This window comes from Crocodylus siamensis, chromosome 9 (assembly GCF_052110815.1).
Source record: "Crocodylus siamensis isolate JL-2025a chromosome 9, ASM5211081v1, whole genome shotgun sequence".
In the NCBI taxonomy this organism is placed as follows: Eukaryota; Metazoa; Chordata; order Crocodylia; family Crocodylidae; genus Crocodylus; species Crocodylus siamensis.
The window spans coordinates 36,181,976-36,206,236 of record NC_143403.1 but is presented as its reverse complement, the minus strand read 5'-3'; the positions used below and the strand labels follow the sequence as shown (position 1 = coordinate 36,206,236).

The 24,261-nt window shown below is 44.7% G+C and overlaps 2 protein-coding genes across 10 annotated transcripts in view; both read right to left on the bottom strand.

Annotated features, from left to right (window-relative positions):
* Positions 1-16,055, bottom strand: part of CPNE2 (copine 2) — a 221,987-nt gene extending 205,932 nt beyond the window's left edge. For 2 of the 9 annotated variants that reach the window (XM_090062649.1, XM_090062653.1), the window contains exon 1: positions 5,033-5,270. The gene's annotated coding sequence lies outside the window, so the exon portion shown is untranslated. Of the gene's footprint in view, positions 1-4,644; positions 4,832-4,935; positions 5,273-16,033 lie in introns of those variants that run through there. The other 7 variants (XM_090062655.1, XM_090062652.1, XM_090062651.1 and 4 more) reach the window with 7 other exon arrangements.
* A 3,744-nt stretch (positions 16,056-19,799) lies between these two features.
* Positions 19,800-24,261, bottom strand: part of NLRC5 (NLR family CARD domain containing 5) — a 94,675-nt gene continuing 90,213 nt past the window's right edge. Inside the window, exon 45 of the mRNA XM_090063300.1 lies at positions 19,800-23,462. Within this exon, the coding sequence (XP_089919426.1) occupies positions 23,381-23,462 (82 nt within the window). The 3' untranslated portion in view covers positions 19,800-23,380. The remainder of the gene's footprint in view (positions 23,463-24,261) is intronic.

The window sequence follows — 24,261 nt, the reverse complement described above, 5'->3', positions numbered from 1 at the left end:
GGCTTGTTCAATTCTTCCCTTTATAACTAAGGCTCACTGTGGCCGTTCCTCCCCTATTATAGGAACTACGGTGCCCACAGTCAATGAGTGCCCTGCTATTAGGGCTTATGCAGTACTCGGCTCCTGCCCAGTAGCAAAACAGTTCCATGTCCCACAAGGGCCAGCTGACTTGGCGTAAGAGCCCAGTTGGGGCTCACCCCTTCTCCAAAGGCTCCTACCGCAGTTGAGAGCTGCTCGCATCTGCTGCAACGTGCTCCAGCTGGCTCCAGCCCCTCCGCTGCCTGCTTCCGGTTCCGCGCCGCCGCTTCTTGCCGACCCCAGCCTCTCTTTTATGCCGGTCCCAGGAGCACTGGCTCCACCCTTCCCCACACACCTGTGAAAGGTGAATTCCCGCCCAGCGTCTTGGGCCTGCGGGCGCAGGACTAGCGGACTACTGCTCGGGCGGCCCCGGAGCCTGCTGGCTCCTTCCCTCCCTCACAACTCACTTAAGGGCTTTAGGAAATATTCCCCTACCTGTGAGCAAACCACAGAACAGCCACAATAGAGCTGAGTGAACAGCCAATGAAACACTACTGCCAATCTCAAACACTGAGAAATCAGGACTCTTCTACCTTTCCTCTCCCATGCCCTGCCCAAAATCATGAAACTAGCTTAAAAACTGAGAGACAATAAGAGGCTATTTTTCTATTTCTTCTGTTTTTAGGCCTCTATCTAGGGGTCATATTTTTAAGCTCTCATCTACAATCATGTGACCCCAAAAGTTTTTAAACAAATAAAATGTATGATTTTTACATCATCACATACACAGGATAAAAACCATAAGACAGACCAAAATACTGGAGGCCAGGATTCTTCTCTCCATGATTCCAGTATTACAATCATACACTGGCTTCAGTGGAGTAACTCCTAATTGACTCCATCACAAGTAGCAGCAGAATTAGGTACTCACTCTGGTCAGCTTTAATCAGAAGCTAGTAATTCAGGCACAAACAGGGACAAAGCCCACAGGAGATTTCCCAGAAAGTTTGACAGGCACAGACCTTAAGTGACTAACATCCTCAGGAACAACGTCATCACAGCTCTTAGTGCAGACAATAACATGCCAGGCCACTGGACAAGGCGATTATAGCATACAAGGAGGCAGGGAGGCGGTATCTCTGGTTAACTAAAACTCGCCCAGGCTGCTCCAGCACGAGTCAACATACAGAGCCATGTAATTAGGGTGACAAACCTGTCTACCACCCCTACATGGGAACAGGAGAAAGAAAAAAGCAGGAAGGAGGAGGAAAAGCCATATATATTCCAAGATCTTTAAAATAACAAGCCATGGCTCCAAATCAGCATGTGTAATTTAGCATCACTGGAGATTAGCCTGTCTAGTTTCCTTTCAGCAGGCACAAGGGAAGAGATAAGAAGCTTGTTCATCACATACAATACAGACCATGCAGCAACAAAGCAGCTCCAATAGTATGTTGCAATTTCCTTGTCAAATAACATTTTTAGGAAGATTGGACTTACTAGCCTGTTCAAGGGAAGATCACATTAATGCATTCAGAAAAACCCCACTGGGCACAAGTAGCGCTAAGGGAGGAGTCTCAGAAACTGCAGGGTTCAGGCTTGAGACTGAGGGGCAAAGACAGGCTAGTATCACTTCTTCTCAAATTATACATCACAAGGCAAGTGCAGGTTTAGCAAAGGGTCACTCCTTGAGATATAGTTTAGGTTGAAGTGTAAGAGACATATTTTAATATTTATGGCACAACATCTGATAGGAATAAAAATGCTCTATGATTTTTTTGTAAACAAAAATCCAAGCTCAAGAGCTCTCTGCCACTCTATGGCTCTCAGAAAATGAGAATAACTTGAAACAGAGGGCCTGATTTTTCTTTCAGGTAACTATTCATCCCTGTTACTACAGTGTCTGCTTTTATCTTCACCAGCACCCCTCAGAAGTTCATTATCAACATTATACAGAGGAGAACTGAGGTGCCAAGGGATTGAGTTTCCCAGTGTCACCCAGAGTCTGTAGCAGAGCAGGATATAGTTCTTCAGTCCACTGAGCCCCCAGCTAGCAGCCTGACCACAAGACTATTCTCTCTCTTCCCCTTCTTTCACAGAGGTGCACATCAGGGGCAACTCCAGTTACATACTTTAAGTTACAACAGTGCACAAGCAGTGTCATTCAGGACAGGACAATGCCAATAAAAGTAAAGCTGACTCAAGAAGTTTCCGTTTACAACCCAAGTGAAAAGCAAGAAGCAAATGCAGCCCAAGGAAATGAAACCTTTACAATAATGTTTTTAAAAGTATGTTTTAATCATCTTTGTGTCTGGTACTGCAGACAAATAATAACAACACCTTAATGACCATTTTGGGGCAGATCACTGGCTAGAGCACATTGGATAGCAGGAACATTAGCTTCCAATGATACTTGCCACCCACAAAAGTACTTTCTATTGAAACTGTTGCTTTAAGATGCCCAAATACTTGTGCTCCGAGCTATTCTTACCTCCCTGTACTCATTTCTCCTTTAATTTGGCTCAACCCATTGTCATTTCTGGGCTGCAATATATTTTTTCTGACCTACTAAAAAGCGCTAACATCACATACTGCTGAGCAAACTAAATAATGCCACTATCATCAAGCAATTCAAGACATGGTTTTCTATAACTTTGTGAGTTTTCCCTGACTTTCAATATTCCAGGGGGTGAGAGAAATATGCTCAGATCTACACAAATGTGGTTGGGAACAGCTGGACAAACTTTACTAATAAAGTAAACATGGCATCAAAGTTGAGTCTTCTCTACAGGAGAAGCCCACAGAGAGCAGGAACTGAGCAACAGATCTGGTCACCTGAACTAAGGTTTCAGGATGATGAGCACTACAGATGTGTCTATCTTGGGGACCAGATTCTGACCACAGCTTCCATAGTCTAAATCAGGAGCAAAAATTCTAAAATCAATTTAGAACCTGATTCAAAGCCCAATGAGGCCAATCAAAATCTTTCTACTGCCTTCAACAGGAAGTGGATCAGGCCTTTGCAGCAGTGTATCAGACATCCAAATGGATCCCTCAGAAATATTTTGCACAATTTCCACCAGTCCATTTACACAGGACATGCTATCATATAAGTCCTCACTGAGGCATGTAGTCCCATTGCCTTAACTAGGGTATTGGCATAAGCAAGGATGACTCATGTGAGGAAGAGTTATACGATCAGGCCCTTAGCTTGGCATTATGTATGAACTAGAGAAAAATACTTTCCTTCCCCAGCTCTTTCTTCCAGGTGCTTAGATTTCTGGGTGGATCTAGAAATAGATGAAATATTAGAAGGTGGGATCTCAGTTGTTCACCCTGAGTACTAATACTGAGCTTTCTAAATTCACCCAGGCACCAGCATGATCCCAAGCACCATGAAAGTTAAAAAAGGGAGTAGAGGGGATAGGGGATCCCCACTGTCTCTAATACAAAATATTTAAATCAAGCACCAAAGCTCCAGAGGAAATCAGAGGAAATAGTGGCCTTGCAAACTGCTGATAATAATTACTGACACCAGCTAAAGGAAAAGCAGTAGCATATTGCAAGTGGCTGTTGAACAGGCACCTTTGCACTCCTGGGTTTCAGATCACTGCCTCTCACCAACTCAAGGCCAACAGCAAAGTGGGGGCAAAGGACACGGATACCTGGACCACCTTGCTACTAGAAGTACACCCATTGCTTCCAAAACACGTGTTTAAAGGGCCCCTGCCTTGGAAATTTAACAAGCTTTTAATTCTCTATCACCATGATCTTTCTCTCAATAATTTTTTTGGGCACACATAAGTCTGAGGCAATCTGCAAGGCTGCACCCACACAAATAGCCTTGTTGAAACCAGCAGGAGCATTGTTACTATTTTCATTTCCATTAGAGCAGACCCTGCAACCAGGATCTGGGCCTCCCTGTGCCTGGTGCTGTACAAGTATGTAGTGAGAAACATCCCTGGCCCAAGGGAGCTTCCAGTCTAAACAGAGAAGGCAAAGAGGGGGACAAAAGCAGTGTTAGTAGATAGGGATGGTCCTGTCTCAGGCAGCGGATTGGGCTAAGATGGCACCTGGAGGTACTTTCCAGCCCTGCTTTTCTATGAGCCTATGACTCTAGGCCAGGTGTGTAAGCTTCATTAGTTGTCTTTAAACCTGTCATGACACAGAAGCATGATAACCTTGAAACAACCCCTAAAGTTCCCAGAGTTGCTGCCTGGAACAAGCCTTTCATTCTCTAGTATGGGGCTTTGCTTGCTTCCTACAGGCACTATCACAACACCTCACAGTCTAGTCAGAGCCATCACTCTCACATGCTCAGCAGTCCCATGCAGAGTCTAAAGACAGTCCCTGGCCCAAAAGTGAAGCCCTTAAGGATCTGTCCGCACTGGAATCAGAGGCACACTACGCTAGCTGTCACCTCGCTGGTCCCAAAACAGGGGAACACACATTGGCACAGACTCGGTACAGACAAGTGACCAGAGCAAGCCCCAGCAGGCAAGCCTCTTCACTGCCATTGTACCTCAGGTCAGCAAGCCCCGCTGGGTTGCACTCGCTGAACCACAGTGCAAAGGGGCCCTGAAAGAGCCCCCCGCCCTCCAGCGACAGAGGAAAGCAGGGAAGGACCTGCGAGGGACCTGCTTCCGGGATCGCCAAGCAGAGCGGAGGGTCCCAGTGGCGACGCGCTGCCTCCCTCTGGGCTCGGGGCCGCTGCTGCCAGCCCCGGGTCCCGGCTCCCCCGGCCCCAGGGCAGCGGGGCTCCTTCTCCCCCAGCCCCGGCCCGGCCGAGTCCGGGCTGAGCTGGCAGCAAGAAAGAAGCAGAGGCGAAGGGGCGGTGGCAGCAGCCGGGGCCGCGGGGCATTAGCTGGAGAAACCGGGCCTCTCCCGGGTACCCGCCCCCGGCGCCGAGGACCTTACCGGGTAGGAGCTGGGCTGCGGCTTCCCGGAAACTTTGGGCGCCGCCCCCGGAGCGCGGCTCGCCGCTGAGGCGGCGGGGCCGGCGCGGGACACTTACCGCTCCGCTCCTCACGGCGCCGGCATCCCCGCGGGGACGGAGAGCGCAGCCCCGGCCGAAGCCGCCCGTGAGGGGCCGGGCCGCGGATTAGTGGGCGATCATCGCCGCCGCCCCTTCCTCCTCCTCGCCCGCGGCGCAGAGCTGGCAGCGGCTCCTGGCGCTGGGGCAGAGCCGGCACCGCGCGGGCTCCGCCGGCTCCGGGGAACTGCACCGCCCTCGCCGGCGACGGCCGCCCGCCCGCCCGAGGGGTGGGCTCAGCGCGCGGGGACCCCCGCCCCGCCGCCATCCTCGCTTGCATTCCCGCGCCAAAGCCCGGGGCAAAGTGGACATCGTGGAGCGGGCCCTTGACAGTGCCAAGCCTCGCCAGCTCCAAAGGGGACGTTGCCAAGAAACTGGCAGGTCAGGGGAGCCAGGCCTGGCCCCTGAGGGTCCTGACCAGAGCTGGGAGAAGCCGTGTGTTGCCAACGAGAAGGCGGATGGAGGCCCCAATCTCACCCTCAACTCCATTTGAGTGCTTAAACCGCCTGACTGCATTGGGGCCTTCACTAGTTCCCCTTTCCAATGGGCCTGGGGACCAGCTGGCTGTTTGTCACAAGTTCAAACAGCCACCCAACAAGTGTGTTTTTTTGTGGACAAGCAGCAGGCTCCGAATTTCTGGTGAACCCAGAGGAGTCCTTCAAGCGTTTGCCATCTTGTTGGTCACCCAGGGCACATGCCATTGCTGCTGATCTCCACTGCCCTCTGGGTTGGAGCTTCTAACCTTGATAAGCTACATAAGCTGCTACCACACAGAAAGGGGATTTGGGGGTCAACATGGGCAGGTGGATAAGAACATAACAGCTCCATGTGTCAGAAAGGCAAACAAAATGTTAGGGATAATTAATGAGGGAATTGTAAACTAAATAGAAAGTATCATCATGCCCCTTTATGAATCAGTGGTGCATCCACACCTTGAACACAGCGCCCAGTTCTGGTCCCCCACATCTCAAAAGGTATAGAAGAGCTAGAGAACAGCAACAAGGATGATCAGTGGTATGGAAGGGCTGCCATATGAGGAGAGACTAAAGAAGCTAGGCTTATTCAGTTTAGGAAAAAGGCACTTGAGGGGGGCTATGATAAGGGTGTACAAAATACTCAATAGAAAAGAGAAAGTCAATAGGAATTTATTATTTACTCTCTCCCAATATGAGAACTAGGGGTCAAAATGAAACAAGTAAGTTGTAAGTTTAAAGCTAACAGCAGGAAGTTGTTTCTTCACACAAAATGTCATTAAAGTGTAGAATTCATTGCCACCAGACACTGGGGAAGCTGACAGTCTAGGCAGACTCAGAAGGGACTGGACAAATTATTGGGGAAAAGGGCATCAGCAGCTGTTGAGCACAGGAGGTAGGGATACCGCCTCTGAATTAGTACCTCCTAAAGCAGCGGTTCCCAATCTGTGGTATGAGTACCACCAATGGTATACACACAACCTGTCAGTGGTACATGTTAGCAGATTTAGTATCATTGTATGACAAAAATTTGCTGGTGGTACGTAAGGTTGTACGTTTTTACTTGGTGGTGCGCAATCTGTCAGAGTTTGGGAACTGTTGTCCTAAACTGTAAATGCTGGAAGCTACAACAGAGAGGGACAGTGGAACCTGCTCAGACTCAATTCACTCTCGCTCTAAGCCTCCGCTCTCTGCCACCGTGACAGAACTATTCCAGACTGAAGATCAGGTAACCACAACCAAACTTAAATTCACAACCTTTCACATGGTAGGTCAGCACACTGGTCACTAGTCCACAACATGGGCCTCTACAGTGTGACAGGATACTAGGCAAGATGGACCTATGGTCTGACCCATTAAATGGCAGTTCTTATGTTCTTGACTACTACTGCCTCATAGGGTACTTTTCTATTTGAATAACTCTCTCCTTCTATCTCAGAATTCACCTTCCAGGGATTAGAGTTTGTTTGTGTGGTGGTTCTCAGTGGGCCCCATATCCCATTGTGAGATGAACAGAGTTTCCCAGTGGACTATTGCGTATTCTGAGATGGGCCCCTCTTGTGGCCCTGTTGCCATGCCAAAAATCCCAGCCTGAATGGGAGAGATCTTCCCGTGAAAGTTTCACCAAAACTGAAATGTTGCCAAAATTGATAATAAAAAATAGGTTTCAATAAATCAGCATTTTCTAACACAAAATGATTTAGGCAAAAAATTGCCCACCAGCTCTACTTCCCACCCCTTCTGATTCACTTCTTACAAACAGGGTCAAAGCAAAATCCTATTTAGAAACTGCTGAACTACTACTGGATAATTTTCTTTGCTATTCACCCAGCTGTAAGGCATTTTCTTTGAAATGATGCACTGCGCAGAAATGATGTGGCTCAGCCTAATAGGAAGAATTCTGGTCACTTTCTCATATGCTGATTCCAAGTCAGTTTAAAATTAGCACAGCCATTTTCCTGTTACATTGACACAGAAGGGTAAATTTGGTCTCTACAGAGCTCCTGCTGCTTTTAAAAAATAACATCCCTAAAGCTGAAATTCACTCTTGCTAGCATCTGCATAAATCCTAAGTAAATGGGGTCGGTGGGAAGAAACTAACAGGGGTGTTGGAGGGGGCCAAAATTCATCCCACACTCCTTAGGAAAGGCTGTGAGACTTTACAACAGCCCTTCTGCAATTCCTGCTCCGGTGAGTGAACAGCTTCCTAGCATATAAATTCTAAAGAATACCTTCGATTTTGCCAGCATGTGCACAGTTAACATGGAGCCTAACTCTGGTGCGTCACAGCCTGCCTTGGGCACAGGTGCCCAGCCTAAGGCTGCCCACCAGTGGGCCTAATATTGGTCTTCTGCCAATGGGTGAATTGCAGCCTAAAGGCATGTTTGCAAGACGAGTCTTCAAGCCATGGCTCTGTCACCTCTGTGCTGTGCCTGGATGAACCATTGTGAAGGGAACCCCACCCACTAGTTCCCACACCATCTGTGCCAAATCCTGGCAATGAGGCTATGTCCTAAGTGTGTTGAGTGGCCCACCATCGGCACTACTCTAACACAGCTCTGTTGCCTTATTTCCAGAACTGGAGACATGGGCAGCAGGAGTGAGTGGGCAGGGCATGCTTCAAAGCAGTCTTCCTGGTAACACCATGGAGGTATAGATGTGCCCCTAGTGTTTCAAAAGGTCCTAGCAGCTCCACCTCCTGGGTGAAGCTCTCAGTGGGTGTTTATGCATCAATATAAAGTCTCGCATCACCTTTACACATACACCACAATGCACTGGGTAAAAATACACAACTTTCTTTTTGCAGGTCTGAAAGCAGCTTTCAAGCGATATGTTCAGTACAGTGAATAACCTCTCCTGAAGGAAACCAGGCTATTGTGATTCTAGGTATCTGAAAGCTGTTACTTTCCAGCCTCAGCCACTCCTGCCACAAGGATGTATGCTAAGCAAACACTATGGGCTACTTTTCTTTTTAAATTGCTACAGCCATGTGCAAATACCAGTCCTATGTGTCACCAAAGTCGATGCCAAATTTCCTATGACTTTAACAGGACCAGGACAATGCCCTGCAGTCATGTAGAGACCCAAAGCACTAACTCATCCTTGATCATTCATACTAGTTTTTCAAAGACAGCAGCTTCCATGGAGGCATGTCAGTAAGGGCCAGCTTATCAAATATGCCCAATACCTACGTTGTCAAGTTCTTCTGAAAAGCCAGCATCAGAAGTGCATGCTGAGCTGTTTGAAAACTGTCCCTATATTGTATCTTGAATAATCACCACCAGGTTTCCCATTTCCCAGCTTAGAATCATAGGCCAATGATTCAGTTTGTAAACTAGACATTAGCATAGTGGGGTGAGTCATATTCCAACCATGTTGGTTTAGGCAGGTCAGCCCCTTCTTTTCAGCTAAATAGAGTGTTTTCCAGTTTTTGTTCCATTCCTCCAAAGCCTCCCTATGTCCACTGTATTTCAAATGGATTTGGAAAGTGGAATCCTTATTTTTCTTTTCTATCAACCACTTTAAAATGACTGTTATAGAAGCGTTATAGTAGCTGATGTGCTATTATTATTCAGAGCACTCAGAGTACTGGATGCTTTACCACTCAAGGCTGTGGCCAAGCCTCTTCCCAGTCCTAAAAAGCTTATAGCTTAATGGCAAACAAGATACAATTAACAGGTGCTATAGAACAGGTGCTATAAAGAGGAAGCAGGAGGATATGGTACAAGGTTTCAACTTGTCTTTGATCTCCCTGGTCTTTCTGGTTCTATAGATGGATCCTTAACTTTACAGTTTGTGCCTGCTCTGTCAGCTTTGCTCTGGATTAGATCTTGCTCCGCTGCAGAAACTCAGATAATCTGAACCAATGGCTTAAGTAACAATTGCTATTGACAGGTATGCACACACACAACACCCCATGAAGCTGTTTATACTCATATTAGCTCAGGTTACATTGTGACTATGTTTACACTCCTGTGATTGCAAGATAGCTTTAAACCAGCTAGCTTGAGTATTGGGAGCTGTCTAGCCACAGCAGCACAAAGCTCAGTGTGGGCTGCAAAACTTAACCTATGCAGGAGTATAACTATATGGATCCATATATACATGGAAATATATATCCATGCTGAGCTCTATGCTGCTTTACTTAGATTGCTACCAGTATCCACGTTAGCTGGTGTAACACTAGCATAGGTAGGTTTATATACAATACATTGACTGTAGTATAGACGTAGCCGGAGGAATAAAGTAGATACTTGCTCTCGAGATCTATACGTTAATCTTTCCATGATCAGGGTAATTTCTTCCCATATGTCTGGTGCCATCTCTTTCCAGAATGGAAATTAATATGGCTCTGAGAGCTTGACAAGCTCTCGTTCAAACACAAGCCACTGGCACCAGTACAGGAATCACTGGGTGAAATGCTATGGCTTTTGGGAAGCAGGAAGTCAAACAAGATAATTAAAATGACCTTCTGGCTTTAAAGTATATAAAATCCAGCCTCTGCTATTTTCTCAGGGCCAAATTCTGCACTCAGATGAGTGAACAAGAGACTCAGAGCCACAGGCAGTTCTCGTAGGGTAGAATTTGCTCCTAATTAGCATTTAATATGATATAGGCCCTAATCCAGAAAAGCACTTAAGGATGAGAGTAGTCCTACTGAAGGCATCCCCTGATGCCTGAATTTTAGGATGTGTTTCAGTGCTTGAATGGATTTTGGTCATTTGGTGGTTGGATGGGTTAGCTTATCACTGTGTAATGCATTTAAAGAGGGAAAGACAGCTATACTGCATTGTTACTTATAACCAAAAGCTAGCGAAGGAGAGAAAATAATTATCCTTAAAAAGATTTGGCAGGGTTTGGAAGCTACTGGGAATATCTACAAGTAGTTCTGAGTAAGATGATATACACAACTATCTAGAGACACTTGGATTTCGAATATTATAGCTATAATTCACTCTGATGGATTTAAGAGCTCTCTGGCTTGCCATACTAAACCAACATGTTCAGGGTTTATAACCAATATACCATTATCTCCCTGAGACTGAACCTTGTCACACAAATTGTCAGCCCTAGATGCATATTTCTGATGTGAAGGAGGGGTAATAAAACTGGAACAAACTCCCCTTGGAGGCTCTCCAGTTAAATTATTCATCTTTATTTGTACAATGCCATGAGCTATGTACTTTGTTAATGTTTATAAAAGGATATTGTCAGGGAGAAATCATATTCACTTCCCTGCTTTACCTTTTCCTGGAACTAGAATTATTACAATTGTCATTTTTAAAGGTACTTTTCACTGTTAATAATTCACATTACTACTTCTTTGAGCAGAGTGAAATGCAATGAAATTAGACAAGCCATTTTGCTTTCTGGCTCTCACCTACTTGCCCAAATTGCTGCCCTACATTTGAATTTCTGCTACAGTAGGAATATTCAAACCCCACCAAAACAGTGCTGAGATTGATTCCAAAAGGACAATTTCCAATCAGTGCTCCAAGAACATCACATTTGAGCACATGATGTGTGACATCTTTTGACGGGTGATTATGTGCCAGACAGTGCATAGTAAGCCATTCCATTTTAAAATAATGCAACTCCTTTGGAATTCAGAGCACTTTTTAAATGAGAAAATTATTATGCTTTCTATATCATCATCATCATCATTTGAGATTTATCCGGAGGGCAGGCCCAAATGAAATTAGGGCCCTGCTGTGCAAGGCATTGAAAAATACATGACAAGAAACTATCCTTGCCCTGAAGGCCTTACAGTCTAAAAAGACAAGTGACAAACAGTTAGAAGCAGGGAGTAAAAAGTATCCCAATTTTTCTGAAATAAAATGAGGCACAGAAAGAATAAGCAACTTGCCCAAGGCCACCCATAGCAGAGCAAAGAACTGAACCTAGATTGCTCAAAGCCAGTTTGCTGCAGCAAACCACAAGAACAATCTGTTAAGTCCACCACTCAGCTGGTTCCTCTGCCAAGGAAGCAGTAAGGCTAGGATATGCCTCTGAACTTGTAAAGCCAGCTAATACTTTGCAAGACCAGGGGTGTATCACACCCCTGCCAAGGAGGCTCCATTGTCTCTGTTTCCGTCACAGTGTTTCCTTGGAATCCTCCTGCCAGGATGAAGGGGGCTGAGAGGGTGCCAGCTTGTTCTTTAGAGTCTCGGCTGTAAATTCTTTCAAAAGCGTGTCTCAAAATATTAGGATTGTCCATAAAAAATGCCACAGGTATGAGCTAAGTGGACCTGACACAGAAAAGTCTGTGCACCTACAAAGAGCCTGGACAGTAACTCCTAGAGACCCATTCATCTCAAGAAGGGGATGAATTCAAAGGCATAGAGTTGAGAAGCCAAACATCAGGATCATTAACTATTTAATTCCACATTCAGGAGGCAGGAGGTCACAGATCTGCACAATTTACAGTAAGTGATGCCCTCTTCTAGTGAGCCAGGTGGTCTGTGTTTGGGTAACACTAGCATTTTTCCTCTCAGTCAAGAGGGAGTTAAACCCACAAATGTATTACAGCCTTGCTGAGGAGAATCCAGCATTCAAGGAGCTTTTCATGCAGCTTAGAAAACATGTATGAGCAGATTCTGAGCAGCTACATGAGGCACCTTGTCTTGATGATGGACAAGGCACAGTTTGCTTTGTGGATGGAGCTTAGAAAATCACCAATCCTTACTCTAGTCCCACCCTTGTATAGTACCTGGAATTTTCCCTCTGCTGAAATACACTTCAGAACAAAGCAGCAACCTCAGCAGGACCCAGCTCCTGGAGGATGACAAATGTCACATGGCAGCACAGATACTGTTGTTGGCTTCCCTGCCTATGCTTCTGTAAACCTCCTGTCTTCAAGGGCTAGGGATGGAGTTCTAGTCAATGCTACTTGGAGTCATATTAATTCCTATCGGATCTAAGCTAGGTTCTGAGAAGAGGATGCCACAGATCCAAGCTGATCCCTCTTGCTGGCATTGTACCCTGACAGACTCAGACATTGACACAGTGGAGACTCTAGCAGTAGCCATGGCCCTAGCAACATACTTTGTCCAGGTCTGATCCTGTTCCTACAGAGAGCACTAGGTCTTTAAGCTTGGGATATCAGAAGCAAGCCAAACCAGCAAACCTCTGCTTGTCTTTAGGTACTGAAGAACAGCACAAGTGAGAAAAAGCACTGAAGGAATGAGTTCTGAGGACAGACTCTGCTCTATCTCCATTGGTGTAAGAAGTAACTTCAATGAGTGACTCCAGACCCATGCTAGTGTAACTGACTGTAGCTCTTATGTTCCTTAAATATGCTTTACCTTGCACAGCAGGCAGCAGGAGTAGAAGGAGTCCTTTAAACAGATGGAAAAAGGAACCATTTAAGTGAAGAATGCAGGGTGTCAATCTACATGGGAGGATCAGGAAACCAAGTCTAATGCCGCCTCAGCAAGGACTCTTGATGAATAGTGACAGCTGCAATATGATAAGAAAACCAAATACCTCTAGAAGGCCTTGAGTAACTTTTGCCAAAGTCCCACGGAAACCACCAATACATACTTTAGTGGAGTTGCTAAAGGTTTGAACCTGGATGGAGATAGGGAAGGAGAAGACAAATCACCTGCCTAGAGACAGCTTGGATAGCATAGGCCAAACACTCTTTTCCCCAGCCTGGAACATAGTTTTGGACTTGCCACCCTGGAAAGTGACAATAACATTCTGAGCACAGGAAGATGGTGTGCTGAGCTCATCTGCCTACTTACAGCCCCCAAAGCCAGCTTGTTTCTGCCTCAATGGTGCAACATTGCCAAGTTCAAAATGGATCACTGGAGTGCTGGGGACACACCATTCCAATTAACTGATGTCAGCTAAATTTCAAAGCAGAGAAGGAATAAGAAGCAGACATGGTGCTGATTCCAGGGACTTCAAAATGGGGTCACATTAATCTCCAGCAAATGCTTAAGCTGAAATTGCAGCCAGAGTTAACCATTGCCAGTTATGTCTGGCATGGGAAGGGAGAAAGGGGCTCTAGGGTAAAGATGGCAGTAAAGACCTCATGGGGGGTAAAAAGGTAGCAAGGCTGGGTGCCTTAGTCGACCTCTTACCACAACGGGGTGGGGCTCTCTGCCCCCATGTGCCCAACTCTCAACTCTAAATCTTGACCTCTCATTTACCCTCCATGACCCTGTAATTTATGCTCAGTCTTCACCTCCCTGATTCTGATGCATTTAAGGAAGAACAGAATTTGGGTGACTGCCCATGTCCCAGAATCAGCCATGCCAAATTCTGTGATTCTAAATGTCTGAGATCTCACCACACTTGGATAATTGGAGATTTTTCCTCCCCCTGACTTTTGCAACATGGATGAAACTGGCTCCTGAGGCAGAAGAGTGACTCACTGGCTGTTAGAACTGAATTCCTTGTTCATGAGGTGATCAGAGCTCTGTGCTCCATGTCAGGCAGTCACTCAGCTGCTCTTGCCTAGAATCCCCTTCTCCACACTGGAATTACTTCTCTCCCGGGCATTCTTTTACCTTGACTGCAAACACTCTACAAGTGGCTACAACTTGTATGTGCCAAGGATCCTTTTAAAGTACATACAACTACTCAGCATGAAGGTAAAAAAAAAAAAGCGAGCTTGCTGGATACATCCACTATAGAACCAGCAATGTAAGACTAGAAGAGACCCTAGATCATCCCCTCCAACCCCTGCATTATGGCAGAGTCAAGTGTACCTCCTAGACTATCCCTGACAGACATTTGTCCAGCCTGTTCTTGAAAACCTCCAGTCATTGGGGAATGATTCAGGTAGTTCAGCCTAGTAACTGGAGTCAAAGGTAGGTCTAATATACCAGGTGAACATCAGTTGCCCAAGGTCTACTGCTGACTCAAAGTATCAGGAGCCAGAGACTAAAAGCCAGAATTCAATTCAAAATCAAGAGCCAGGAATCTAGATCCAGGACAGGAACAGGAAAGAAGTGTAACAAGAAGGGAGGAGCTGATTGCAATCTGGAAACCCAATGAGTTATGCAGCAAGAGTGAGATGCTAGTCCCTTAAATGAGGAGCTGCAGCCAATCAGATCTTTGAGCAAAAGCCATCTTGGAACCCAGCTGGAACAACTTATCTTATCTGACTGGAAATCAGAGACTTAACTTTTATGCCAGTGAGGGAGAGCCCACAACCACATCAGGTTCTGGGGTTTAAATGTTGTAGGGTTCTGAGATTTAGATATGGGGAGAAGCAAAAAAAGCTTCTCCCCATATCTAACCCAGATTTTCTTTGCTACACACAAAGCTGATTTCTGCTGCACCTACCCCCACATAAATGGAGAACAATCAGTCACCATCCTTTTTATAATATGACTGGTTTCTATCTGGACATTAACTTCATGTGCTCTGGCCTCATGTTAACACCTGCAGTCCTGTGTTGATCCTATTTTAAGATGAGACGTGAACAGAGAAGCTTGGGTACAGAAGAGAATTTACTATAAATGGAAGAGCTGTTCAGGTTTTGATTCTAACTTTCTTTTTTGTGCGTTTCAAAGTTCTGTTCAAGAGTGCGGACAGGGCCCACTCAGTAGGCTCCTGGATTTAAAGCTCATTCTAAAATAGAGGGAGCTAAGAAGAGGACTGAAAAGGTTGTGTATCATTAAGACACAACTGCCATCATCATTTTAAGCACTGTGTTCTGGATAGCAACAGAAAAGAATGTTTCTGAAACTAAACAGGCTCTTTGGTCAGAGCTTTATTTACAGATGCTGCAACTGGAGCTAATGTTCTGGCCCCGTGTGTGCAGAGTGATCTACTAGTTTCTCCTACAGACTCTTTTCTCCTCCAAACCCTGCCTCTCGCTGCAGGTACTATGCAGGTTACTACAAGTCACATACCTGAGTAGTTCTCCCTGCCATGAAAAATAATCAGGCTGGAATGCTACATAGAAATACAGTTTTAACATAGATGCTGTGTCAGGGACTGGACTGGACTGCCTTGAGGCCTTGCCACTGGCCCCTGGCCCATTGAGAACTGTTGTTGAGGGCACTAAAGGAACATCTTGGTAATGTGGAATGGTAGAAGCCAAAGGTGGAAAAGTCTGAGCATCTGTTATGTTAGATATCATGCAAACTACAATGTAGAGACCCCCTATGTGGGTCACAGCCAACATACACAGCACAGCCCTCTACCCCATCAGCTTAAAGGACTAACTGTCAGCTGATAAAAGTGGTAGCCTGTTTTTCTTTATGACTGGGGCACAAAACACATTGCACAAGAAGGCTGTATCATGGCAGCTTTTCATCTTGATAGTAGTAATTTTTCTAGGACTAGATTGCCCAGACATGATGTTTCCTAGTGAAAAGGCAAGATCTCTCATATCCTCAAACACCCATAAGTGCCAAGCATTGAAGCCTAACAATGACAGAAATGTGCCCAGATCTTATCAAACCTTCATTATCTATGGATTAAAGGTCAGGATAAGGATCACCATTTTACCAAAGGGGAAACAGAGGCATAGATAAGCTAAATGACTTACTCAGTCAGCACAGTCAATGAGCTAGGAATAGAATCCAGATCTCCTGACTCCCAGTTCAGCCAATACAATGTGGTTGACTAGGTAATGAACTGAGCTTTTCTCTTAATCGGGAGTGGGTTTTTCTGGCTACATCTTCTTCTTCCTCCCATTCAGCAGACAACATTCTTTGGGTGAATCTGATACCTTTATTAGACTAACTTAAATAGTTGGGAAAAAATTTTTAGCAAGCTTTCAGATTTAAACCCCTTCACAGGCTGCAGTTGGTGTGTGCTCTTCCTGGATGGAATGAATGCATGCTAAAGCTTGCTAAAACATGTTTTCCAACTATTTAAATTGGTCTAATAAAAGATACCAGATTCACCCAAAGATCCTTGTCTGTTTATGTCCTTAGACCACCACAGCTACAACCTACAAGCTTTCAGTTGCAATCACCCTTCTTTTAGGCATAGAGAGTCCCTGCTGTTCTGAGATCTCCAAAGAATGAAAGAAGCTGAAAGTGTGACAGGATGTCAGAGAGAATGTAAACAGGTGGAAATTAGGGAAACAAAAGGTAGAGAAGGAAAGGGAGGGGATGAAAGTACACTTCTCTTTTTCTCTCCCTTCCTCCCCTCCCCTCCTTTTCTACCCTTTGTCTTCCTAATTTCCAGATTTTTTCTTTTTCAGAAACAGCCTCCTTTCTACCTTGGAAAACTACTACAGTAGAGTCTTGCTTACTTACCTTTGGCTTTCCCTCCCACACACCTCATTTTCACACCGCCTGCCCCGCCCTCCTATACTTTGTTTTCCTAATTTCCACCTATTTACATTCTCACTGACATCCTGTCACACTTTCAGCTTCTTTCATTCTTTGGAGATCTCAGAACAGCAGGGACTCCCTATGCCTGAAGAAGGGTGATTGCACCTGAAAGCTTGCTAAGAACTTTTTTCCAACTACTCAGTTGGTCTAATACAAGATACTAGATATTAATTTACCCAAAGAACATGGCTTGCACCTGCTTCAATGTTTTTTGGCACAGCACCCTCTATTGGGCATAATCACTCGTGTCCATAACATAGAAGCTCTATCCTTTCCAATCAAATCCTTAAAGTAAAACCTAAGGTGTTTAAACAGGCAGTTGTCCAATTCTTTGTTTGCCCCTTAGAGCTCCGTTCAAATAACTCTCAACAGTTTCTGCTTCAGATCAGAGGCTGAGTCAGCTTGGGCCTATCCAACACTTGCAGTTAATTTCTATAAGAAAACTAGATACTCAGACCTGGCCTTATCTTTCTGAAGAACCTGTACATATCATAAAAGATGAAGTACTGTACAGATTTGGAGCCACTTGGACATGACAAACCTATACCTGATTGATTCTGCTGTACATTAAAACTGTTTCTTTTCTTTCTCTCTTTTAAAGTAAGATGAAGCAAATCTAGGACTAGTGGGAGATGATAGATCAGAGGTGGGCAAAATGTGGCCTGCCGGCCACATGCAGCCCACCAGGCCATTTTATCCAGCCTGCAGAGCCCCTAAAACATTTAGAAAATTAATATTTATCTGTCCCTGGCTGCCTGCCATGCGGCCCTCAATGGCTTGCCAAAACTCAGTAAACGTCCCTCCTTCCAAAATAATTGCCTGCCCCTGTGCTAGATTCACAGCTGAGTGAAAATCCCTTTATTCTCAGTCAGTTCTTGGGCTCCCTGCTTTGTCAGCCAACAGAGATGCTAATTAATGCCCCTAACACTGGTCAATTCTGCTTAGAAGTTTAGCCATTAAGAATTAGCCTTGGATCAACAATAGCATCAAACAGCTTTAAAACAGTAGTGAATCTGCAGTCCCTACAAAAAAATGTAACCAGTGATAGAAACTGAGTAGAAGGAAATTTCAGCCCAAGAAACCAAAGTCTGGCCAAGTTAAAAACCAACTGAAAATAGGGTCAAATAACAGAAAGGGCTAATAACTATGGGCATTTTCCCCATGTCCTCTATGATAAAAAAGAAGCAAACACACATAGATGCCATCGCAAAGGGACTCTGCCCTCCTGAGGGAAATACCACCTTTGGCTCTGAACGTTACTCTGTACGTGTCCCTGTGAGGCTGACTGCTGCATTCCTGCTTAGCAACATGAGCTGATACATATCCAAAATTAATCCAGGGTCTCTGGACACATCTATACTTTAGTCACTTACAGCATAGACAAACCTGAGCTAAGTTTTAAACAAACTGATATGAGTACTAGTAGCCATCCAGCCACAGCAGTACAGAATTCCCTGCAGCTAATTTACACTTCAGTTATTGACCTGTTGACATGCCCCCTGGAAGACGAGATCTAGATAGAGAACATGTTTCCTTAGATTTAAATAATATGTTAGGAGAACATGGTCACCTTGTCTGACCTCACCACAGGTCAGAGAATCTCATCCAGTGATTTCTGCATTGAGTCAATAACTTCAGGTTGAGCTATAAATGTCTGCTTTATTCCCAGAATGTATGAAGGAGAAGTCTGAATTTCTAAAATCAGGTCAGTGGAGCAAAATATAAAAAGATGCTTACTTTGGAAAAATGAAAAATAGCAACTCATGCAAAAAGAATTTGAAGAGCTGCACAAGAATGCTGGTTTGTTTACTTGTAGGGCTGCTGGGCTGGATACGCTGCTCTGCTATTGTAGGGTTGATCAGGAGGGTGACGGTAGTGGGTTTTTTTTAACGCACACTGAAGCATGTACTTAAAATTGCAGAGATAACAAACTGCATGGACTTTGCAAATAGATTTAGAGGGAAAAAGAAGTATCTTGTACCATAAACCTCGCAGCACAGTCAGCATCTACTTGAATGTTCAAGCAATGTGTGTACCTCTGGCCCAGAGTGTTTGTAAGTGTGAATATCAGTTTTCATGATCAAGCATGGAGCGATCTAGCTGTTTCCCATTAACACCCTCTGTCTGTCTCTCTCAGATTCATCTGAAAGGTACCAGCATCACATTATCACTTCAATGTGTGAAAGATATGGAAGCAAGAGCAGAAGCACTACTACAAGCACAGTGTCCTACTTTCTGCCAACCTAATGGTCTTGGAAAGCAGCACAAAGAAACCCAGAGAGGCTTTGGTGGCTCTGACAAAAAGCACAGCAATGGGACTGGGTCTCCGGAGCCTAATGTAGGAGTGGGTTCCCCTGTGCTCTCACATTCTGAAGAGTTTGGGGCTGAACAACTGGTGCAGGAAGATGATAGGCACTTGAGGAAGAAGGGCTGAGCTGAGACTTAGCTGAAGGGACAAGTCACCTCAGTAACAAAATGAACCATTGGATGTGAGGGGAAATGTAGGCTAAGACAGGCTCCAGTGCTGGCTTTTGCTGTCATGAAACATCCACATCACAAATCACAATACACACCTCAGCTTTTATACAATTAAAATTAAGAATTTCTGGTCCATTGCATCTGAGTGACATAGAATCCAAGAACCTTGAGCAGTAATTAAGCCCAATCCTGCTACCAAGAACACATGACCTTGAGTTTACACAGTTCAGGTCAGAATGTATGTGCTCAAAATACAGCAGCTAGCTAGCTCTACTGTATACCTGGTTTCCAGAACAGGGAGAGAACATTCCCCTGTCTTAAGTTATACTGACACCTGCTGTTTTGGAAGAAATGGAATTGGATTGCATGCCTGTATTACACAAACAATACTTTTAACCACAATACGGTTTTGATTTAAACCCTAAGATCCAGAAAACAAAACTGACCAGAAATAGCAAATGAAGCTACAATCAAACTGTTGCAGTTTCCAAGGCATTTCCTGTTTATTCAAACACAGGCTCCCATTAAAATAAACAAAAAAAGTATACAGAAGCGAATGAAATTGATGAAAAGGTAAATAAACATCTATAATCCAAACAGGTTAAAATGTAGAAACTGCAGCATTATGAGGGAAATGACAAAACAGTTAATAGAATTTGTTTTTACAAGTGTCACAATACACGTGTTTACTTATGGAATGAACAGATGTGCATGCCTGTGGTAAAAGCAATGGACTTCTGCAAACGTTGTTTGTGTGAGGGTGACAAAATAATGATTGGTGCACCACACGCACATCTTTTCTAATTCAAATAGCACAAAATTTTGCCTCCACTCCTCATGTGGAGCAGCACTTAACTCTGACTAGTCTCACTGTAATTACAGCAGCGCAGGCTTAAGAGGCAGGAAGAAATCAACACAACTAAATCCCAGCCTGGGTTTCATGGATCTGAAGGTCAGAAGGGACCATTATCATAGATCTTATCTGACATCTTAAACTCCCAGAAGCAGCCTGGCAGAATGCAGGTAGGGAACAGGTAATATGGCAAGTACACATTCTGAATGAAGCCTTCTCTACACTCCATACCATGGTTATGTTAAGAGGTGTGTGTAGGGGGTGCACATGCATCTGCTGAGCATGACAGTACACCCCCTACAAAAAGGCGCTGCTGACACTGCTGGCAGTGGCTGCGGGTGGTTGCCGCCCCTTGGTCAGCACTCGCCATCCCGTGGCCAACAGCATGGGTGGTATCTCCGGGAGCTCCCCGCTTACCACTGCCACATTCCTGCCACCGCCATTCCCCCCCAGCCGCCAGGGGTATGCGTCTTTCATGGCTATGTTGAATCTTGAGTAAGGATTCCTACAATTACAATACAATCCCAAAGCTGTAGTCACCAGATCAACAAAGCTAGACTCAAACCTCAGGCCAACCTACTACAATACCAACCCCATGAAAAGGACAACAGAATCCCTCTAGCTGTCGGCACAGCCCCCAGATCAAACCTCAGACTCCATTAATGAAAGAACGATCAATTATGGAGCAATCTAGCTGTTTCCCACTAACAAGACCTCTATCCTCCCTTCCTGCCTTCTGTATTCTAATTAGTCTCCCCATTTTATACACTGCTCTGTACATGTCCTTTATGAGTTTGGGCTCATGAAAGTTTAGGGTATAGCTCTCTCTGATTTAGCTACTCTGTAAGGTGCAAATCTACCCTGCCTTATGCTTGCAAAACCATTGGTGGAGACAACTGTTGCAGCTTAGGGAAGTGGGTGCAATTCTGGCAGCAAAAAAATTCCTACTGGAAATGTTCAATCTGGAACAGGGGCGTGGCCAGCATACAGTTGCAACCACAATTAAGGTTCCATAAATCCTGATAGGTAAACTAAACCACAGACAACTGCTAAGGGCAGGAGTCAAGTTCATAGTACATAGTTGTGTTTGGGTTCAAGTGTCTACACCATGGCCCCCTGAGCTCCTCAGTCACTAGTGACTAGGCTGACAGAGAAATATTTTCACTTACAAACAGAGCAAATTAGATTTAGAAACAGAGGAAGCGAGAAGAGTCCAGATTCAACAAAGTGCATATGAACTTTGAGCACATGCTTCACTGAATCAGCTTGAATGATAGAAACTTGTTGTATCTTTGCTTAAAACACACACACACACACACACACACACACTTTTCAAGTGTAACTGCTCTGTAAACCACCATTCCCTTTCCCAGAAGACCGCTATAACCCAAAACCACCCAGGAAACCCAGCATGATGGCTGTTATTCCATGGACTTGAATGTACTGCCTATGAATTCATCAGAATTCTCCTTTTTTTATTACAAAAGCTGCCTCTTCCAAATCAGACTCCCAATCCAAAGCAAGTAAATATGCAAATAAATAATCCCATTTTGGACATCAAATATCTACAGTACAAAATACAAAAGTCACACCCAGAGTGAACTTTTTAAAATAAGGTGCACATCTTTAAATAGGGTGAATATTTTTAAACCAGGGCCCCGACCCTGCAACTGGATATGTACCTCTGCGTGCAAAAGGGGCCCCCTCTCACATATCAATTAGCAGTATTAGGCAGCATTTACACAACACATAGGCATCTTTTCTTCAAACAGTTCAGTGCAACTTTAAGTTCAAGTACTTTAAGCCATTTAGTCACTCAGTTCTAACAGGTTTAACTGAGCCAACTAAAGCTACATGAAAGAAGGGAAAAGCTTCCCCCAGATATTTCACATACAATATTTACAGTTTTGTTCCAAGTCGTTTTACCTGTCCCAAAAATTGTTTGATACAAAACAGCTGTCTTCTCATTGGCGTGCATGGGGAAATATTCTTTACATCATCCAGGTGTGGCTATTGTTGAAGCAGTTTTGCAGTGTCCATTGTTTGAGGTTTTAGCTGAAAACTATGGATCACAATTTTATTGTCAACATTTTACTCAGACTTGGAAAATATTTGAGGGTATTTATCATAGAATCATAGAAGTAGGGTCAGAAGGGACCTTGTAGATCTTCAAGTCTGACCCCCCGCCTGGGCAGGAGAAAAGACTGGACTCGAATGAGTCTAGCCAGGTAGTCATCAAGCCTCTTCTTAAAGATCCCCAGGGTAGGAGCCAGCACCACTTCCCTTGAAAGCTGGTTCCAGCTCCTAGCCGCCCTAACTGTGAAGTAGTTCTTGCGGATGTCTAATCTAAATCTACTCTCTAATAAATTGTGTCCATTGTTCCTTGTCATGCCAGGGGGGCGCTAGGGGAAACAGTGTCTCTCCTAAACCCTTCTGGTCCCCCCTAGTGAGTTTATAGACAGTCACCAGGTCCTCCCTCAGCCTTTTCTTGTGAAGGCTGAACAGGTTTAGGTCCCGCAGTCTTTCAGTGTAGGGTCTGCCCTGTAGTCCCCGGACCATGCGGGTGGCCCTCCTCTGGACCCTTTCAATATTGTCCACATCCCTCCTGAAGTGGGGCGCACAGAACTGGATGCAGTACTCCAGCTGTGGCCTGACCAGTGTCGTGTAGAGGGGGAGGATCACCTCCCTGGCTCTACTTGAGATGCACCTGTGGATGCACGACAAGCTCCGGTTAACCCTTCCAACCGTGACCTCGCATTGTCGGCCCATGTTCATCTTGGAGTCAATAATATTTGTAAGAGGATTTCTTATTTCCTCACTTTCAGTTGCAAAATTCTTCCGATTCACCCTGAGTGTAAGTATAAGGATTCAGATTAAGGATACAATGATATTCTCCTGAGTCACCCTGACAGCCAGACCAAGTTGGATTCATTAGCTTAATGCAAGGGAATAAAAATTTGAGTGTTTTTTTTAATAATCTTAGACTATCCAACCTCACTAGGAAGAAGCCTTTTCTGCAGTTTATATTCAGTGTTAGAATCCACAGTACAGAAACACCTGATTGTATGTGCACATACACATGTGCTCAGTTAGCAGCAGGAAAGGAAAATCATATATAGAGAGTTAGGATTTTCCACTTCTTTCTGGCACATCTTCTCAGCCACTCTCTGGAGTAATGCTAGAGGTAAAGCAGCTCCCATGCATGTATTGCTCTTTTTTATTAAAAGAATGAGAAGTGCAATCTTGAGTCTTGCCTCATTAAATTCTCTTCAACATCCTTGGCTATTGCATTGTTCCACAGCCTAAAACAACAGTAAGTGTATAGGTTAGAAATGCTTCCCCAAATCATTTTTCCTCTTTCCTGATATCATGCAACAGCTCAGAATTGTCAGATCACAGAGGCTGTGGTACATTCTCAGTAGTGAGAGGTGATTAAGACACAGAGGCAGAGCAGTAGTTGATGTTGGGGAATATGGTGACTTATTACCTATCAGTGGGTGTGAGTTATCTACCTTAGGAGAAAGATTAAAGATTCAAATGACAAGAGTCCACCAGGATATCTGAAGCTGGAAGAAAAGCTGATCTAATACAGAAAAACACTTACAATAAAAGGGGCCAAGAGGCACAGCAAGAAGTTAAAACTTTGCTTGCAGCAAGGTGGACTAATATGGTGGACAATGACTTTTTCAAAGACATCATTCCATAGGACAAGGAAGCAGCTGTGGTGTAACTGCATGGAACATTGTGCTCAGTTCTGGGTCCTTCCTTACTGGAAAGATGTCAGCAAGGAGTTCTGATTAAAGGAAATAAAATCATCCGGGTGGCCTGGAAATATTTTAAATGGCGCTCAATTGGGAGAGTTTAGCTAAACAATGACTCAAGCTGGGGAAACATATGAGCAGTGAAAAGATGCAAGCACCAAGACTGAGTAGAAGATCTGGGAGTATAACCAGGGGTAATGAGAGAGAGAGAGAGAGAGAGAGAAATGTGTAATGGACTATGACTATGTAATACTAGGATAAGCTTCCCACAGGTGAGATGCAGGGCTCTCCAGAGGGCAGAAGCCCCATAGTTTGCTCCATTTGAAATAAGAGCAACAGA